This window comes from Xiphophorus hellerii, chromosome 17 (assembly GCF_003331165.1).
Source record: "Xiphophorus hellerii strain 12219 chromosome 17, Xiphophorus_hellerii-4.1, whole genome shotgun sequence".
NCBI classification, from domain to species: domain Eukaryota; kingdom Metazoa; phylum Chordata; class Actinopteri; order Cyprinodontiformes; family Poeciliidae; genus Xiphophorus; species Xiphophorus hellerii.
Genome location: NC_045688.1, coordinates 10,061,367 through 10,077,404, shown reverse-complemented (window position 1 = coordinate 10,077,404; position 16,038 = coordinate 10,061,367). Strand labels below are relative to the sequence as shown.

Below are 16,038 nucleotides of genomic sequence, written 5' to 3'. Positions count from 1 at the left end.
TAAGTATTCAGAATCCAAAAATTTGATTAATCAAAAAAAATCTATAACACTGCTCAGCCATTGTTCAGAGAGATGTCAACGCGCCAAGTGCGGCCATCTTGTTTTACAGCTTCTCTATTAGCAGCTAGCTACCGGTAATTGTAACCATGTTGTTTTCACAGATCGCAATGAAGATATCTGTGTGCAACTCAAAGTCCCACAAAAAAATAGAAAATTACATAGAATATGAAATTAAATAGTCCTGCCACAACAAAATTTAAGATCTGGGATAGCTAGAGTCTTAGTTAGCAAGAATACATTAGCAGCTAGTTAGCACAAGCCAACTAGCTGCTAGCTTCTGAGTCACAGAATGCAGTGAAGATGTCTGCACACCACGATATACTCCCACAAGAAAACAGAAAACTACATACAATATGGCATTATAAATAGTCCAGACAACACTAAATTTAAACCGTGGGATTTGGATATTTAAGGTCAACTCATTGTTTTCCAATTAATTTAAGGTATTTTAATGCCTTAATTTTAGATACACAAATTTAAGACTTTTGAGGGATCCCTAGACATCGTAATTTTGGTTGACTAATAATCAATATGTGAGCTTTTGAGTCTATTAATATTGATCAAGCTTAACCGAATGCTGTTTCCATGGTTCCTAGACTCAACTTCCCAATGAATATAAACAGGAACTCTCTTTAACTTATCAGACACCTACGATCTGAACATCTCCATCAGGGACAGCGATATCTCTTCTTTCATCTATACATCCACTTAGACTTTGGGTAAACACGAAGAAGGCCCTCGGCTGAGGCAATCCGTCTCTCTTTAGTGCGCTCACACTCTGTTGGACAGTGACGGATCGTCCATTGAACTTGGCTCCCCGGACCTCCCATCAATCACCTCCCTCTGTCCCATCACGGACTGCCGATCTATCGTCACCCCCACCGTCAGGAAATCAGACAATGGGAGGGCCTGAAATCAACACTGGGATCTGACTTGACCTGCTAAGGATTTGCAGAGTGGCTTTTATTTCAGTCCACCCTTAGTGAGTTGGACGATGGAGTATTAGGGCCAGACTACGAGGTGTTTTGTTTAATTACGAGGATGTTGTTACAAAACACGCAATTTTACCACAACGTCTTAACATTACGAGAAAAAAGTTGCTTTAATGAGAAAAGCTTCTAGAGTCATTAGGATTTGAAGTGTTTCTTTTTTCATAATGGACTCGCTTCAAAGTCTTGCTGCTCAATTTGTTGTCGATGTGTTAAAAGTTTACGAATTTCTATTAGGTATTAAGTATTAACTGTAAAACGTATACCAAAGTATAACTTCAAGAGATAATGTTTTTCATTAAATTGTGTTATTTTACGTGTCGGAGTTTTCATAAAAGTTCGTCTTTATTCAGGTAATTTTACAACTTAGTGACTCTATTCTGGAAACATTACGAGGTTACTCGGGTAACTTCACCACTTTACTACAATAACCTTACGACTTTATCCCACTAACTTTACAACTTTGTTTCTGTAACATTACAACTTTATTCTTGTAATACTATGACCTTATTCTCGTAATATTGGCCCTAATATTCTGTAGAGTTGACCTGACTTCAAAGTCCAAATAAGTAAAATCTGAAAAGCAAGATGGCGGCCATTGGCGAGCTGACATCACCCATCACAATGGAAACCCAAGGAGTGCATTAGTGAAATAAAAATTAAAAGTCTAGATTTTCAAAAAAAATTAATTTTCAAAACCTCAAACCCAATCAAAGCGGTCATAATTTTCCACTCTTTATCACAATACATCCACAAACATCGATGGTATTCATTGGGATTTTACAGGACAGTAAATACTTTAAACTAGGTTTTGCTGCAGCTGCCTGCCAAGGTTTCGACATTTCTGCCCATTTCTATTTGTAGAAAAGCAAATCTCTGCATTGCTTCTCTGATTAATTGGATGTACATGTCTCAGTAGGTTTGCAGTCATCCAAGAAAAGCTTTCTGTTTAAAATTATGGCCGTCTTTATGACAACTCTAGGAATATCGACTGTTTAGGTAACTTTTGAAGGCAAGTTGTTGCACTGGATTTTATTTAGGCGCTAAAGAAATATGCTTGCAGCACTTTTCATATTTATGAAGGTATTTTTTATAACTTTGCACTACATGGTGTTGGTCTACGAGATAAAATCACTGAAAGCACATTGAAGTTTGTGGTTGCAAGGTGACAAAATGTGAAAATAAATAGACAAAAATGGGTTTTTAGAGCAACACAACCAGTCGTAAGAGCAAGAGCACACAGAGAAGCAGCAGAAGGGTCAAAAGGTGAGCTACTGGAAAACATTTCTTCAACAAATAATTGTTTCCATCTCCTTGCTAAAACCTAAGGTTTCATGGCAAATAGAAATAATTCCAAACAAAACTTGCAGCTACCCAGAGATATTGGTGCTGAGAAAATACTGGACGGGTGCATCGAGGTGAATACACACTTCTCTGTTGCCTGGTGACGTTGCCGTTCACTCGTCTGGCACTGATAAACTCCAGAACTTGGATACCAGAAGACCCAGGCGATAGAAAACAGGGAACACTTCGGCAACCGAGGGAGAAAGACAACGTTCCCCCCCACACACACAAACACAAACCAAGCCAACAAGCGGAGAAACGAGCATTTGGGAGTCTGAGTTCCTCTCATTTCCACTCAATCGACTTGCCAGAGAATATCCCCCTTCCTTCTGGCCAGGCTCGTGGGAAAGAGGTTGGAAAAAGCGGCCGCTTTTGGAGGTGCGCCCTGTGCGTTTGTGTCCATTAGTCATCAATGGGGGAACCTGGACCATTTGTTCCTTCCTTCGTGTTGGCACATGACACACACAGCGAGTGTTTTCTGGCTCTGGAGAGCCACAAATTGTGACAGCCAAGTTTTCTGGCAGGACACCCGATAGTTGGTTACGCAACGGCTTCCGTCATTTCAGCATGAGCAGAAACAGATTGTTGTATTCATAAACAGTTGCTGTGGAGATGCACCCACACAGGCTGAGTCAATACATGGTCTAGGTCAGCCTCTGGGCCCCGGAGATAAAAAGTGAGCACTGCAGAAAGTGAATAAAATCTATGACGACAGCCCTGATCCAAACAAAACTGAGTTTGTCAGGGATACCCAACTCCCTGGTCCGTTAGGAATAATTAAGGACAACTACTACATCCTGGACTACTACTTTTAACTACACCCTGTTAGAGCTGAAACGATTAATCGTGATTAATCGATTTACTGAAATAATCGTCAAACAATTTAGTAATCAATTAGTTATTAACTGGAGGATACAAACAAACAAAAAAGACTTGCTGAAAATCAGACTGACTGCTTCAACCTGATTTACTACTTTTATCTACATCCTGTTAAAGCTGAAACGGTTAATAGTGGTTAATAGGTTACTTAAATAATCATCAACTAACTTAGTACTAGTGAATGAGAGCAGTAATTAAGCAAAACTTTATAAAAATATTAATTTTCCATTTAAGATTAAAAAAACATGTTCTACCCAGAACTAATAGAGTGGCATAGTTTAGCTTCACCTGACAAAAACAAAAATCTCCTATTAAGCATCTTTTGCTATCCAATTATGAATCAAAAATTAGTCAATCTACAAATTATCAAGCGTTCACTTATTGCATTTTAGGCAATAAAATGTTTATTTTCTTACGTATTTTTAATATTGTATAAAATAAGCTCACATAATTACCTGAAAAATCTGCAGAATGTGCCAGTTTTTTATCCGACTAATCAATTAATCATTTGAATAACCAATTACTAAAATAATCGTTAGCTGCAGCCAAACATCCTGTACAACTAAGCAAGCAAATACGTCTTCTTATGCCATAAAATGTTACAATTTAAACCTCCAAAGTTGCTCACGGTATCAGACTAACTTGTAAAATGTTGGATACCAAGCGTGCAGATGATTGGGTCATATTACACAACAATAAATTCATGCAACAAACACCCACACGATATGAATCATATGACAATCTCACGCAACAGTAACTCACTTGAGATCATAATGAGAACAGTAAATCAAAAAGGAAAGTGGAAAGTAGGACAAAGAAGTAACCTGAGGACAACTACATGCTTTGGTTCCTTAAATTATCCCGCTGTCAGCCGCTAGGGGGCTCCTGCCATGTGGCTCCTCCGCTTGAAAGAGGGATTTAAATTTCTCCAGCTGTCAATCAAAAAGCCCAATCATAACAAGCCCCTTGGGCTCTAACAAATTAGTTGAAAACATTATGTGAAAATATGTATTTTTTCTTGAAAATCAAAACAACTCTAGAAGTGTTTGTAAAGTAAACAAAAACCCTACAGAGTGTTTCCAAACAAACACAAACTACGGAGTGAGGTGAATCTAATTAAGTTTAAAGTAAACTCTAAAGGTTGAGTTCACGTTTCACAATCAGGTCACACAGACTGAAGCTACTCAATGAGTTTTCTAACACTTTATCCTATAAATCTCAGTGAATTGTAATATTTTTATGAAGAGAAAACATGCAGGCTTTGTATGTTCCGATCACTGAACTAAGCTTTTGATATTGGGCTGACTGACACAGCGCTGTCTCCTTCTAACATTCACACTCAAAATAAGTATTTAACTCGATAACGTCAACTGCGAGGGGATTTAAGACCCCCAGGTTCACGTCGGGTGATTTAATGTGTCCAGCAGAAAACCTATTTAAGCTCAAAACGACGTGGAAGACATCGCAACCCCACTTTCGCTCGTCAAGTCGCGTCAATAGACGATTTAAAACCCCCGTCGCCCACCGCTAGTGTTAGCAAGCTAACTTAGCCACCAGTCAACACCGCTCGGAGAAACCGTCGGCTTTACTAACTAAACAACCAGTGTTTGTCGCCTTCACCGAGCCACGTCCGTTGAAGACATCCCAAACAACCTACCTGCCGTGAAACCAGTCCTTACAGATGTCGCATTCGATCATAAACCGGCTCACATCGTAGGGCTGCCGGCAGACACAGTACAGCGGGGCCGCCGCCATCTTCCTACTGTCCCCAAACAACGCAGGAATGAAGCGGGCGGGGATTTAACCCACAGTCCGGAAACACCCGAGGTGAGAATTTAAACATCCGGAAACACCCGAGGTGATAACGGGGCATCCGGATGAAGCCGAGGACAGAGCTGTATGGCAGAGCGTTGTAACATATAATCTGAGGCAGGTAGAGAGTCCAAAAATTGTAATAAATTTAAAGTAGTACTTCTTTAACATATGTTTACTCCTGTAAAAGCACCGAATATCTGATCTGAACATTTGATTTAATATTTCAAAATCGTGAGACAAACATAAAAATAAACATAAACTTATGAGCAAAATGTAAAAAATTACAAATGTAGGTAGAAACATTTTCCTAATGTACATGTTTTCAATGCAAAGCTAAAAAAAACTACCAAAGGTATATCTACATTTACCATTTACTGTATTTTCTTAACCTCCAAATGGAAAAACAGGTTCAGTAGATAGAAAATAACATCAGAATAATACTGTTTGTCTCACTAAAATATATATTGTAGGTGTGTCTCCTAATCTACTAATAAATGTTTTAAGTCAATGTAATCAACAGACTTGTGGGGAAAAAAAAAAAAAAAAGATCTTGTGACGTCATTAGCCCCACCCCCTTTAATTATTGTATGATATATTGTCTTGCCATAATCCCGACCCGTTACGAGATCCTCCGTTCTATTGAAGCCCATCTCTGACGTCAGTTTCCAAATTATTCATTTCCATCTGTCTATGTAGGCACACAAACAATAGGTTTTTCCAAAAAGAAAGGGATGACATAATAAAACTGTCATGATTTTTCTTCTCAAGAACAAACTGAGGTTTATTTTCCTGAATTATTATTATTTTTTTTTTTACTAAATATTGAAAAGTAAAATCACGACTATCAGCCTTATATAATATTGTATAGTACAAGCAGGGATTAGTGAACCCCAGGACAGAGAAATGTAAAGCAAAACCCAAATCTCATTGTGAATTTTTGTCGAGTTTTAGTTCAATGTTGTATAATTTAGTGTAGATTTTTGTGTATTGAGTCAATGTGCATATATTTTTCATTATTTATTGTCTTTTTTTTCCTGTAAAATCACATCTTCTTTATAACAAAACGTTTTAAAATGTTGAAAATAAAATTAGTTAATCAGAATCATTCAGCTTCATATTCAGTTAGGTACAATAAAAGAAAAATAAATATAATTTAATAAAATTAGAACTATAATAATATGTCACTTTATTTAGGTGCCCGAATTCAAATGTTCATAATTTACCTATCAATAGCATTTTAATTTTATTGACGCAGGTACTCACTTAGGTTTATTGAAATAAAATAAAAATAAATGTGCTTAAATTAATTGATTATTTCACTTTATTTAGGTACTGAAATCCAAATGTGCATAATTTAACTATCAATAAAATTCTAATTTTATTAACTCAATTACTCAGCTGGGTGTATTAAAATAAAAAATTAAAATAAAATTAACTAATCAGATTAATTCATTTTATTTAGAAACCTGAATACAAATGTTCATAATTTACCTATCGATAACATAAAAATTTTATTAGCTCGGTTACTTGTAAAATAAAATAAAATTAAAAATAATAATTAAAAAAAAAAATTAATAAAAAAAAAACCTCAGGCATATTAAAAAATAGATTACATTAAATTGAATTAATCCGTTTACGTCACTTGATTTAGGTGTCCGAATCCAAATGCATAATTCACCTGTCAATAAAATGTACATTTTAAATACAATTAGAAGTTAATCTAAATAATGTAGACCCATAATCAATTAGGCTTATTAGAATAAAATAAAACTGAATCCCATTATGCATAATCAGCAGTTATTTATCAGTGACCTATAAACATGCAGTTATCTCGCCAAGCAAACAAAAGCTGTTTCTCTGACTCATTCCAGCGCTGAATATTTGCATGGCTGCACACATTACAGCATCCATTTTCAGCCTGAGCAGCTCAGAGGAGCTTAAAAAAAAAAAAAAAAAAAAAAAAATTCAAAACACAACGCAGACGCTCAGCGTGTCTCAGCGGAGGATGTCTGACATGCCCTACGTGCCTGCGTGCTGAATAGCAATGGGACCACCGACCCACAGCCTGATCCGAGAGCTGACAGCACCCATCCCCCCCTCACATCCATCTGTGCTGCTTCTGCATCGCAGCTCCACTGCGTCCACTGAAGATGCATGAAGACTCATCTGCAGTTTGTTGACTTTATGGATGTAAACAGTTCTCAGAGCTGCTAGCAGTTAGCTGCACTTAGCGGGAGTAGATATCAGTTAATTTGAACTGATTTGACAATGTTTTGAAGGAACAAAGTGCAACACACTCACACTGTGAACGGGAAAGAAAATGTAATGTAAGTTTGGATTAGGAAAATAGCATTAAATCAGTTAACACACTGCAAAAACAAAGTATTTTTGCTCTACTTCTGGTGCAAATATCTTGCCACACTTGAAAAGAAACAAAACTAACTTGCAAGTAGATTTTTTTTAGCAAGATACAGGAGCAATAATTCCTTAATATTGAAGTGCAAGTTATAAGTGAAATAATCTGTCAGTGGAACTAATATGTGTTTAAAAATCTATATTAAGAAACTGTTGACTTTAAACAACCTCCTATCTGTTGCTAAAAAGTCTTGTAAATTAGTTTTGTTGTTTTTAAAAGTCTCATAAAATATTTGCAACAGTAAAAGCTCCAAAAATACTTAGTAAGATGTTGTATTTTTGCACAGTGTCTTATAAAATAAAAACGTCTTTTGTTTGAAGTACCTCATTGGGCGTTTTAAGTCAATAATTTGTTAATTTTGATTTTAAAAAATATTATTGGCATATTATTTAATTTAATACCACATTTTCCTTATTTGTAAGTTAAAATATTAGTTCCATTGGCAGAATATTTCACTATAACTAGTACTTATGAGAATAAAGTCATAATATTACAACTTTATTGTGGTAATGTAAGACTTTATTATCATATTATTACCACTTTATCATCGTAGTGCTTTGACTTTATTCTGGGAATTTTATAACTTTATTCTCGTAATTAATTTTTTACATTTTTTTTCTTATTTACTCTGCCGTAACTAAGGTATTTGGACTAAAAAATAGACAAAAAGTAAAGATTTAGATTTTTTCCCTTCCCCTTTAACAAATCAAATTATCTACTGTTTGGATCTATTTAGGTCCTATTTGTCTAATATTATAATTTTTATAAGCAGCTCATATATATATATAAAAAAATTCAAAAACAAAATTTTCTGTTTCACAAACTAAAAAATATTATAGATTTTGGTGTTTAGGCGCCCTCTGCTGGTGATATTGTATACTACTGTTTACAAGTCCGAGCACGCTCTACGCAGCACCAGTTTACGTCATCACGTAACGGTGTAACAGACGAAGACGACCCGCCTCTCGCGGTTTAACATCATTCGACATGTTGCGTTTAAAACAACCAAACGTCGTTTCAACTGTAACCCTGCTGGTCGCCACGGAAACCGAGGGCTGATTTTAAGACCGACCGGATGACAAAACAGGTAAGATGATTAAAAAACATCGACGTCACATCAGCGAAGGCCGATTACGTGTGAAAAGGACCGTTAACGGTCACTTTTATGTACATCTCCACCCTGAATACTAGTCTGCTCCTTTAACAAACCAGCAATTTTAGTTTTTATTTGTAATTTTTTTTGTCGTCTTCCTGTCATTATGACGTCCAGACACAATTAAAAATGGTATAATTAATGTTTAATAATTATTATTAATTGAGACTCTATAAACAAATGAAGTATTTTTATTAATAGCTTCATAAAACCTCCTCGGTTGATTACTCTTAATGGTGGAATAATTAAATTTTTTAATTATTATTTTTAAATAAAGTACTAAAATAAAACATATGTACGCAAAATAAGTATTCAACCAAATGTTTGCTAAAATTATTTTAATATGTTGCATTTAGTCTGCAGAAATGTGAGTAAAAGGTATTTGAAATAGAAAAATGTCAGAATATAGAATTTCCCCCCCAACTTTGATTAAGTTTTTAAGGAGGTAAAAGACTGCCATAAATGAGAATAAGTACAGAAATAATTTATATATTAATATAAAAAGTGCAACAGTTATTTAATAAAATTAATAAAAAGTCAATTAAATTAAACAATGTAAACTAATAAAAATTAAATTATATATTATTAATATTAATAATATACAAAAATAATCTGTGACAAGGTCAATATCTTCCACTTTCTCCCAGAGCTACTATTGCTAAAAATGCACTGCTACTGACCAAAAATAACCAATCGGAGCCAGTGCTGACAATCATCCTCATGTACGCTCTGCTAAATGTGCTAATAGCGGAGAAAGGATTTACAGTTACAGGAAACAGGTTTATTTACTCTCAGTTGTGGTTATGCTAACTAGCCTTAGCATTCACAACAGGCTCTGCTAACTACAGGGTAGCAGAGAAAGTGATTGACAGCACTAAGACCCGCCTCTTGAATCTGATTGGTTGTTTTGTAGTTGTTTTGAGCAGGCAATTTTATCACATTTTATCTGTCCCATATACTGTCATAACATAGTGACAGTTTTAACTAATATGTAGCAAAATATTCTTATAAAAGTTACAGACTGCAGCTTTAAATGACGATGTAGATTAATTTTAAACATATTTTGTGTTTGGAGGATTTGGAAAGCCGTCCTGACTGCTAAGATGAGGCGTCTGTCCAGAAGGAAAGCCCTGAGTCTGGTGAAGGAGCTGGACGCCTTCCCCAAAGTGGCCGACAGCTACATGGAAACGTCTGCATCCGGGGGTACAGGTGGGACCAGAACCCTGAAACCAAACAGAACCGGCACCAGAAACACAAACCAAGAGTAACCACTCCATCTGTCTCCTCCGCAGTGTCTATCATAGCGTTCAGCGCCATTGCGGTTCTGGCCATCTTGGAGTTCTTTGTGTACCGAGACACTTGGATGAAGTATGATTATGAAGTTGACAAAGATTTTTCCAGGTTAGCATTTATTGATACGTTAGCTTGCTGCATTGAGATTTGCTACAATACAGGATTTCTCCCAAAGTGTTATAAGTCTGGCGGGCCACCAGGCTTAACTTACTCCTCCGCCAGGTTTAGGAAGTTAAGCCTGGCAGAAAAATAAAGTTTATTTATGTATTTTTCAGTCAATTTCAGCCTTTCCAAAGAAAAAAAAAAAGCTGAAACATTGGTGAAAAAAAAAAACAAGACAAAACGGTACAGAAATAAACAATATTTAAGTACCTGTCAATCAGAAAATCACAAAGTGTTGACAGAAACAAAGTACTTAGAAGCAAAAGCTTTTTTTATATATATCTTTGTTATACTTAAAGCATGATAAGAACCAAAGCAGCAGAATCTTCTCTGCATATTTTTCTAAAACATGTCTCCAAGGAATTATATTTATTTTATTTTTTTAATGGAGGACCACAAGTGACATAATTAAAAATAAAAGCAGAATTATAGATCGTCCATCTTAGGTAATATATATATTTTTTAATCATATTTCATTTTGTTTGCCTTATTTAAAGACTATCATTGGTGTTTTAGTATTGTAAATAGCCTAGTCAATAACACACTGTCAAATTTTCAAATGTATTGTCAACTTTTAAGATTTTTAACATAAAAAATGTTAAACCGAGCGATAAATACATCTTTTTCTTGACCGCAGTAAGCTAAGAATAAACGTGGACGTCACAGTAGCAATGAAATGCCAGCGTGAGTAGCTGACTTTCTTCATTAAACTGTTTAAATGTGTTTAAATGTGTTAACTCAGGATTTATTTCTGTTTTTATTGCAGATGTGGGAGCAGACATCTTGGATCTGGCAGAAACAATGATCACATCCAACGGCCTGCAGTACGAACCTGTGAGTTCACCTGTTTGGGTGTCAATAAACAACATTTTTATGAAATCTATAAATCAAAAATAAGAAAAGGGTATTAGACTGTTGAAATCAATTGTTTTCAGTTTTGCTATTCTTTACTTGTGGTCATGGGCCAAAAAAAAATCATTTCAAGGGCCACAAATGGCCCATGGGCCTCACTTTGGACACTCCTGACTTATACCAATCTCTGTTTTTCCAGGGAAAATAAAACTTAAATTCAAAATAAACAAGGAAAAAAATTAGAAATCAGGAGCTTAAATACTGGATCAGGTTGTAAAGAACCAGATGAGCTAATTAAAGGAGACATGGAACAGCTGTGGGACGGAGAGTAGCAGGAAAACTTAACGAGGAAACCAATTAACCCAAAGGAATCTGAACTAAGACTCAAGGAATCAAAGAGAGAAAAAACCCGACAACAATCCAAGAAATTAAATTCAAATATTCATGAAACAAACTAAGGAAGTAAAGGAAATTAATTATATGGCAACACATTAGCAACAATAATTAACATGGAAAAAAGCAACTCGATATAGCAAGAATATAAAATATAAAAAAAATATAAAAAAAGAAAGAAATTTGTGACTTTGAGAAACAAAATGAGTGAAGTTTTTTTTAGTTGTTGTTGCTTATATATTTAAGATAAAAACTAAATAAAAACAAAATAAGTCAAAATTACCTGACTGTAAAAACCATGAATTGTGTAAACAAAGCAACTTCATACTTTAGAATAAAATTAAAGATTTTTTTCTTTTAGCTTAGAAACATTTCCGCAGTCAACATTTTCCTCAAGACATTATTTCCACTTTATCATTAATAATTCAACTTTAGTCACTGAATAAAATGTTAACTTTTTCCTTACAATTCATTTTTGACTTTATCCTGTTGTAATATAAAAACAAATCCACCAGAAAACATCCAGTTACTCACATTCAGTTCCTCCAAGTGACAATAATATCCCATCCTAGATTTAAACATGCAGTTTGTTTAAATATCGCTGTATTTAAACATGTTTTTATTATTTTGGACCAAAAAGTTAAAATTTCAGCTCCAGCTCCTTAGATCAGGCAGAAAATTGAGTGGATGAAAGAAATCATTGAAATGTTTTGCTCACCTCATCTTTGTGCTTTTAATCAGGTTATTTTTGAATTATCCCCACAACAGAGGCTGTGGCAAAGGTAAGAGAAGTTTAATGTAAGTGTTCAGCGTTATGTTTTAAGGATCAGATGGTAATTTATGTCAGTTTTTCTGCTCGTTTTTGTCCTTCAGGACGCTGCGTCTCCTTCAGAGCAGGCTGAGGGAGGAGCACGCTCTGCAGGAGGTTCTGTACAAAACGCTGCTGAAGGGAGCGCCCACCGCTCTGCCGCCTCGGTTCGTCTCCATTCAGACCAGGCAGCTGGTAAAGCACAACTCGGCGAAAACGTTTGACGTGTGGTCTGGGTTTCAGGGAGGACGCTCCCAACGAGCCACTCAACGGCTGCAGGATTCACGGACACGCTTACGTCAATAAGGTGGCAGGAAACCTACACATCACAGTAGGGAAGTAAGGAAATATGCAGAAAATAATGTTTAGATATCAATTTTTTGATATTTTTAATGTCATCTTTGGAAAAGAAAATGATTTCGGTCCATTTTAACAACAAAAATGTACAGAAGTGTATAAATATTAAACACCCTGGTAGTTGGTTTTAAGGTGAGATGAAAGACGACAGAATTAACTTACTAATAATTGGCTGAGCAAAACTCTGCTAGGGTTGCTAGGCAACGGGCTGAGTTCTACTTGGGGTGCTAGGTAACAGTCTGCTGATTTATGACTCAAAGTTCGGGAAGTTTTTGAAAATTTTCTGACACCAAAAATTCTAAACTTGTTGCCAAAAACTTATTTTTTTTTTTTGGGCCATTTTAAGAAGCAGTAGAAACGCAAATGGAATTACTGGAAAACTTTACACTGTAGAAACATGAAATCTTAAGTATTTTGTTAGTTTCTTGTGCAAATATTTTAGTTCACTTGAACTAAGACAAAAACCTTTCACCAAGATATGAGCTTGTCTTAAGCCAATAATTATTGAATACTAATAAAAATACTAGTTACACTGTCAAATCTCTTATGCCAATATAACTCATAGTTTTTATCAATATTCAATAATTATTAACCTAAAACAAGCTCATACATCGTGGTGAAAAGTTACCTATAAGTTAGTTTTTGTTGTGTTTTCAGTGCAGTAACATATTTACACTAGAAACAAAAAAATACTTAGTTGGATTCTTTCTTAATTCTCGGGTGGATTTACTGGTGTGTTTTCACTTTGCACGGTTTATTTATTTATTACATTGTAAGGAAAACATTTAGCTAGATTTACATTACCTTGATTTTTTTGTACCGTTTAAATTGATATATTTCCAAAAATGTTAGAAAAACACACGTCAGGTTAATCTCCTGACTAACATTTTGTATTTTTTAGGCCGATTCACCATCCGCAGGGCCATGCTCACATCGCTGCTTTTGTGAGTCATGAGGGTAAGAATTGTCCTCTCTACCAGGTCCAATTTTAATGGATTTTTTTTAAATGAAAAACTTTAGAAATGACAGAAAATATTTTTAATAATCTGCCAGTGGAACAGGGCATTTTTCCCATATTGTAATTTAATATGTCTTGTTCCACTGGCAGGTTCATTTCACTTCCAACTAGCACTTTTTAAAAATCAGTACTAAGAAATAATTGACTTAAAACAAGCTCCCATAAATTGCTAAAAAGTTACTTCTAAGCTGTTTTTGCTTTATTTTAAGTGTAGTGAGATATTTGCACTAAAAACTTTGTCTTTTTGCAGTTTACTAACAGAGATCAACTTTTGTCTCCTCGTCTTTCCGTAGCATACAACTTCTCCCATCGAATTGACCATTTATCTTTCGGCGAAGAGGTTCCAGGCATAATCAATCCTCTGGACGGCACCGAGAAAATCACCTACAACAGTAAGTTTATTCAATCTAAAAGACAACATGGCGCCTTTTGTCTTATCAACCGAACAGATGACAAGACGTCTGTGCAGTATACCTCTTTTGTACAAAATTATTCTTGTCAGTTCTGCCTATTTTGAGCAAGCGTGCTGGAACTCGGTTTGGGTTGCTAGGTAACGAGTGGAACTCTATCATGGTTGCTAGGTAACAGGCCAGGCTTCCCTGGGGTTACTAGGTCAGTGTCAGTTTCTGCTCATTTGTGAATCAACATTCGGGATGTTTTTGAAATTTTTCAGACACCAAAATATATAAAGTTTTTTTTTCTTTTTCCGAGACCCAAGTGGAAGTACAAAAATGCATATACTGCAAAAGAAAAATATTAAGATTTTTGGTCTAGTTTCTAGTGCAAATATCTTGGTACACGTGAAATAAAACAAAGTAACTTGCATGTAACTTATATTGGAGCTTATTTTAGGTTAATAATTTTTGGATATTGATAAAAAGTACAAGTTACTCTTACAAATATTTTCAGAGATAAGACAAAAAAATGTTCCATAAGTGAAAAAAATCTGCCAATGAAACTGTTACTTTTCATCAATATTCAAGAACTACAGACTTAAAACTACTAAAATTAAAAACTTTTCACTTATAGCCTGGGGAAAATATCTTGTTAAAAGTGACGATCTACCAGTGGAAGTATTGGTTTTCAAAATAAATATTAAGGAATTATTTACTTAAAAGAAGCTCCTATATCTTGCTGAAAAGTTAATTGTAAGTTAGTTTTGTATTATTTCTAGTTTATGAAGATATTTGCCATAGAAACTAGACCAAAAATACTTGGTAAGATTTTATGTTTTTATAGTGTAAAATGCAGTTTTTAATTTAAATAAGTAAAAAAGTGTTTTGTGTCTGTTTTTTTCCTGTCTGCAGATAACCAGATGTACCAGTACTTCATCACAGTGGTTCCCACCAAGCTGAACACACACCTGATCTCCGCAGACACACACCAGTTCTCCGTGACGGAGCGAGTGAGTGGCCAGGCCCGACTGCTTCAGGTGAACTTGAGTGGGTGTGCTAACTTTGTGTGTGTGTGTGTGTGTGTGTGAGGAGCGGGTGATCAACCACGCGGCGGGCAGCCATGGCGTCTCGGGGATCTTCGTGAAGTACGACACCAGCTCCCTGATGGTGACGGTGAGCGAGCAGCACATGGCGCTGGGACGCTTCCTGGTGCGGCTCTGCGGCATCGTCGGGGGAATCTTCTCCACCACAGGCGAGTCGGCGGCCATGTTTACCAGCTACGGCAGCCTGGGAGGACCACACTCTGTCCAGCCACACAGCAGGACCTCCATGCGTCTGTCCGTCCATCCAACCAAACATTCATCCATCCATCCGTGGTTTCTGTCTGATCTTTATTATATTTGCCTGACATTTATTCCAGAATTGAACTTATCAAGTTTTAACATGAACAATTCACGTTACTTCTGAATTGCTGATTTGTATTTATCTTGAATTCCTCAGGCTGAACTTTTGAACCACTGGTTCCATGTTTCCTTTAGCATCCAAACAAATCAAAACCATTTAATGTTCTAGCTGCCACCAAACTCATCAGTGTTTGAATAATCACCCACAATTCCTGCATGCATGTTAAAAATACTCCGTTATATTTAAAACCGTCTTCCTGCTTGAAGGCATGCTTCACAGCCTGGTCGGGTTCTGCTTCGACATCGTCTGCTGTCGCTTTAGACTCGGCGCCTACAGACCCAGACAGGTGAGTCCAGTGGTTTCGGCTCTGGACATAAACACACCCATCGATGGAAGTGTTTAAATGCTTTAAACACTGAATCTGTTGCAGGAGCTGCAGCTGAATAACCTGAACAATCACCAAACTCCTCTTCTGGTGGGAAACGCTCCGCTCTAGTCTCACTGTGATCTAAAGACGATCATCTCTGGAAGATGTTTGTTTCAGTAAAATTCATCTCCTTCATTGCACTGTAGGTTAAATATTCCCCCGGTAACTGCATTAATAGTGTTTTTAGTGGCTGTAAATTTGAGTTTTAATTGCTTAAAATGATGTCTTATGATTTGTTATTTAATAGATTAAAAGAATGCAAACAAAGAAAAT

The 16,038-nt window shown here is 35.9% G+C and overlaps 2 protein-coding genes across 6 annotated transcripts in view; one reads left to right on the top strand and one right to left on the bottom strand.

The window, feature by feature from the left end:
* The window catches only part of kdm7aa (lysine (K)-specific demethylase 7Aa), a 34,303-nt gene extending 29,242 nt beyond the window's left edge, over window positions 1-5,061 (bottom strand). For both annotated transcript variants that reach the window (XR_004342617.1, XM_032589106.1), the window contains exon 1: window positions 4,930-5,061. Coding sequence is in view for 1 of the 2 variants with exons in the window: in XM_032589106.1 (XP_032444997.1) it covers window positions 4,930-5,027 (98 nt within the window). In the remaining variant the exon portion in view is untranslated. The remainder of the gene's footprint in view (window positions 1-4,929) is intronic.
* The window catches only part of LOC116736577 (endoplasmic reticulum-Golgi intermediate compartment protein 2-like), a 16,878-nt gene extending 841 nt beyond the window's left edge, over window positions 1-16,037 (top strand). Inside the window, exons 1-14 of one of the 4 annotated variants that reach the window (XM_032589111.1) lie at window positions 8,420-8,590; window positions 9,732-9,865; window positions 9,949-10,057; window positions 10,749-10,795; window positions 10,878-10,945; window positions 12,098-12,138; window positions 12,230-12,331; window positions 12,408-12,503; window positions 13,423-13,478; window positions 13,833-13,931; window positions 14,847-14,944; window positions 15,024-15,186; window positions 15,605-15,684; window positions 15,769-16,037. In XM_032589111.1, the coding sequence (XP_032445002.1) occupies window positions 9,760-9,865; window positions 9,949-10,057; window positions 10,749-10,795; window positions 10,878-10,945; window positions 12,098-12,138; window positions 12,230-12,331; window positions 12,408-12,503; window positions 13,423-13,478; window positions 13,833-13,931; window positions 14,847-14,944; window positions 15,024-15,186; window positions 15,605-15,684; window positions 15,769-15,834 (1,131 nt within the window). In that variant the 5' untranslated portion in view covers window positions 8,420-8,590; window positions 9,732-9,759 and the 3' untranslated portion in view covers window positions 15,835-16,037. The other 3 variants (XM_032589110.1, XM_032589109.1, XM_032589112.1) reach the window with 3 other exon arrangements.
* Window position 16,038: the final 1 nt, after the last annotated feature.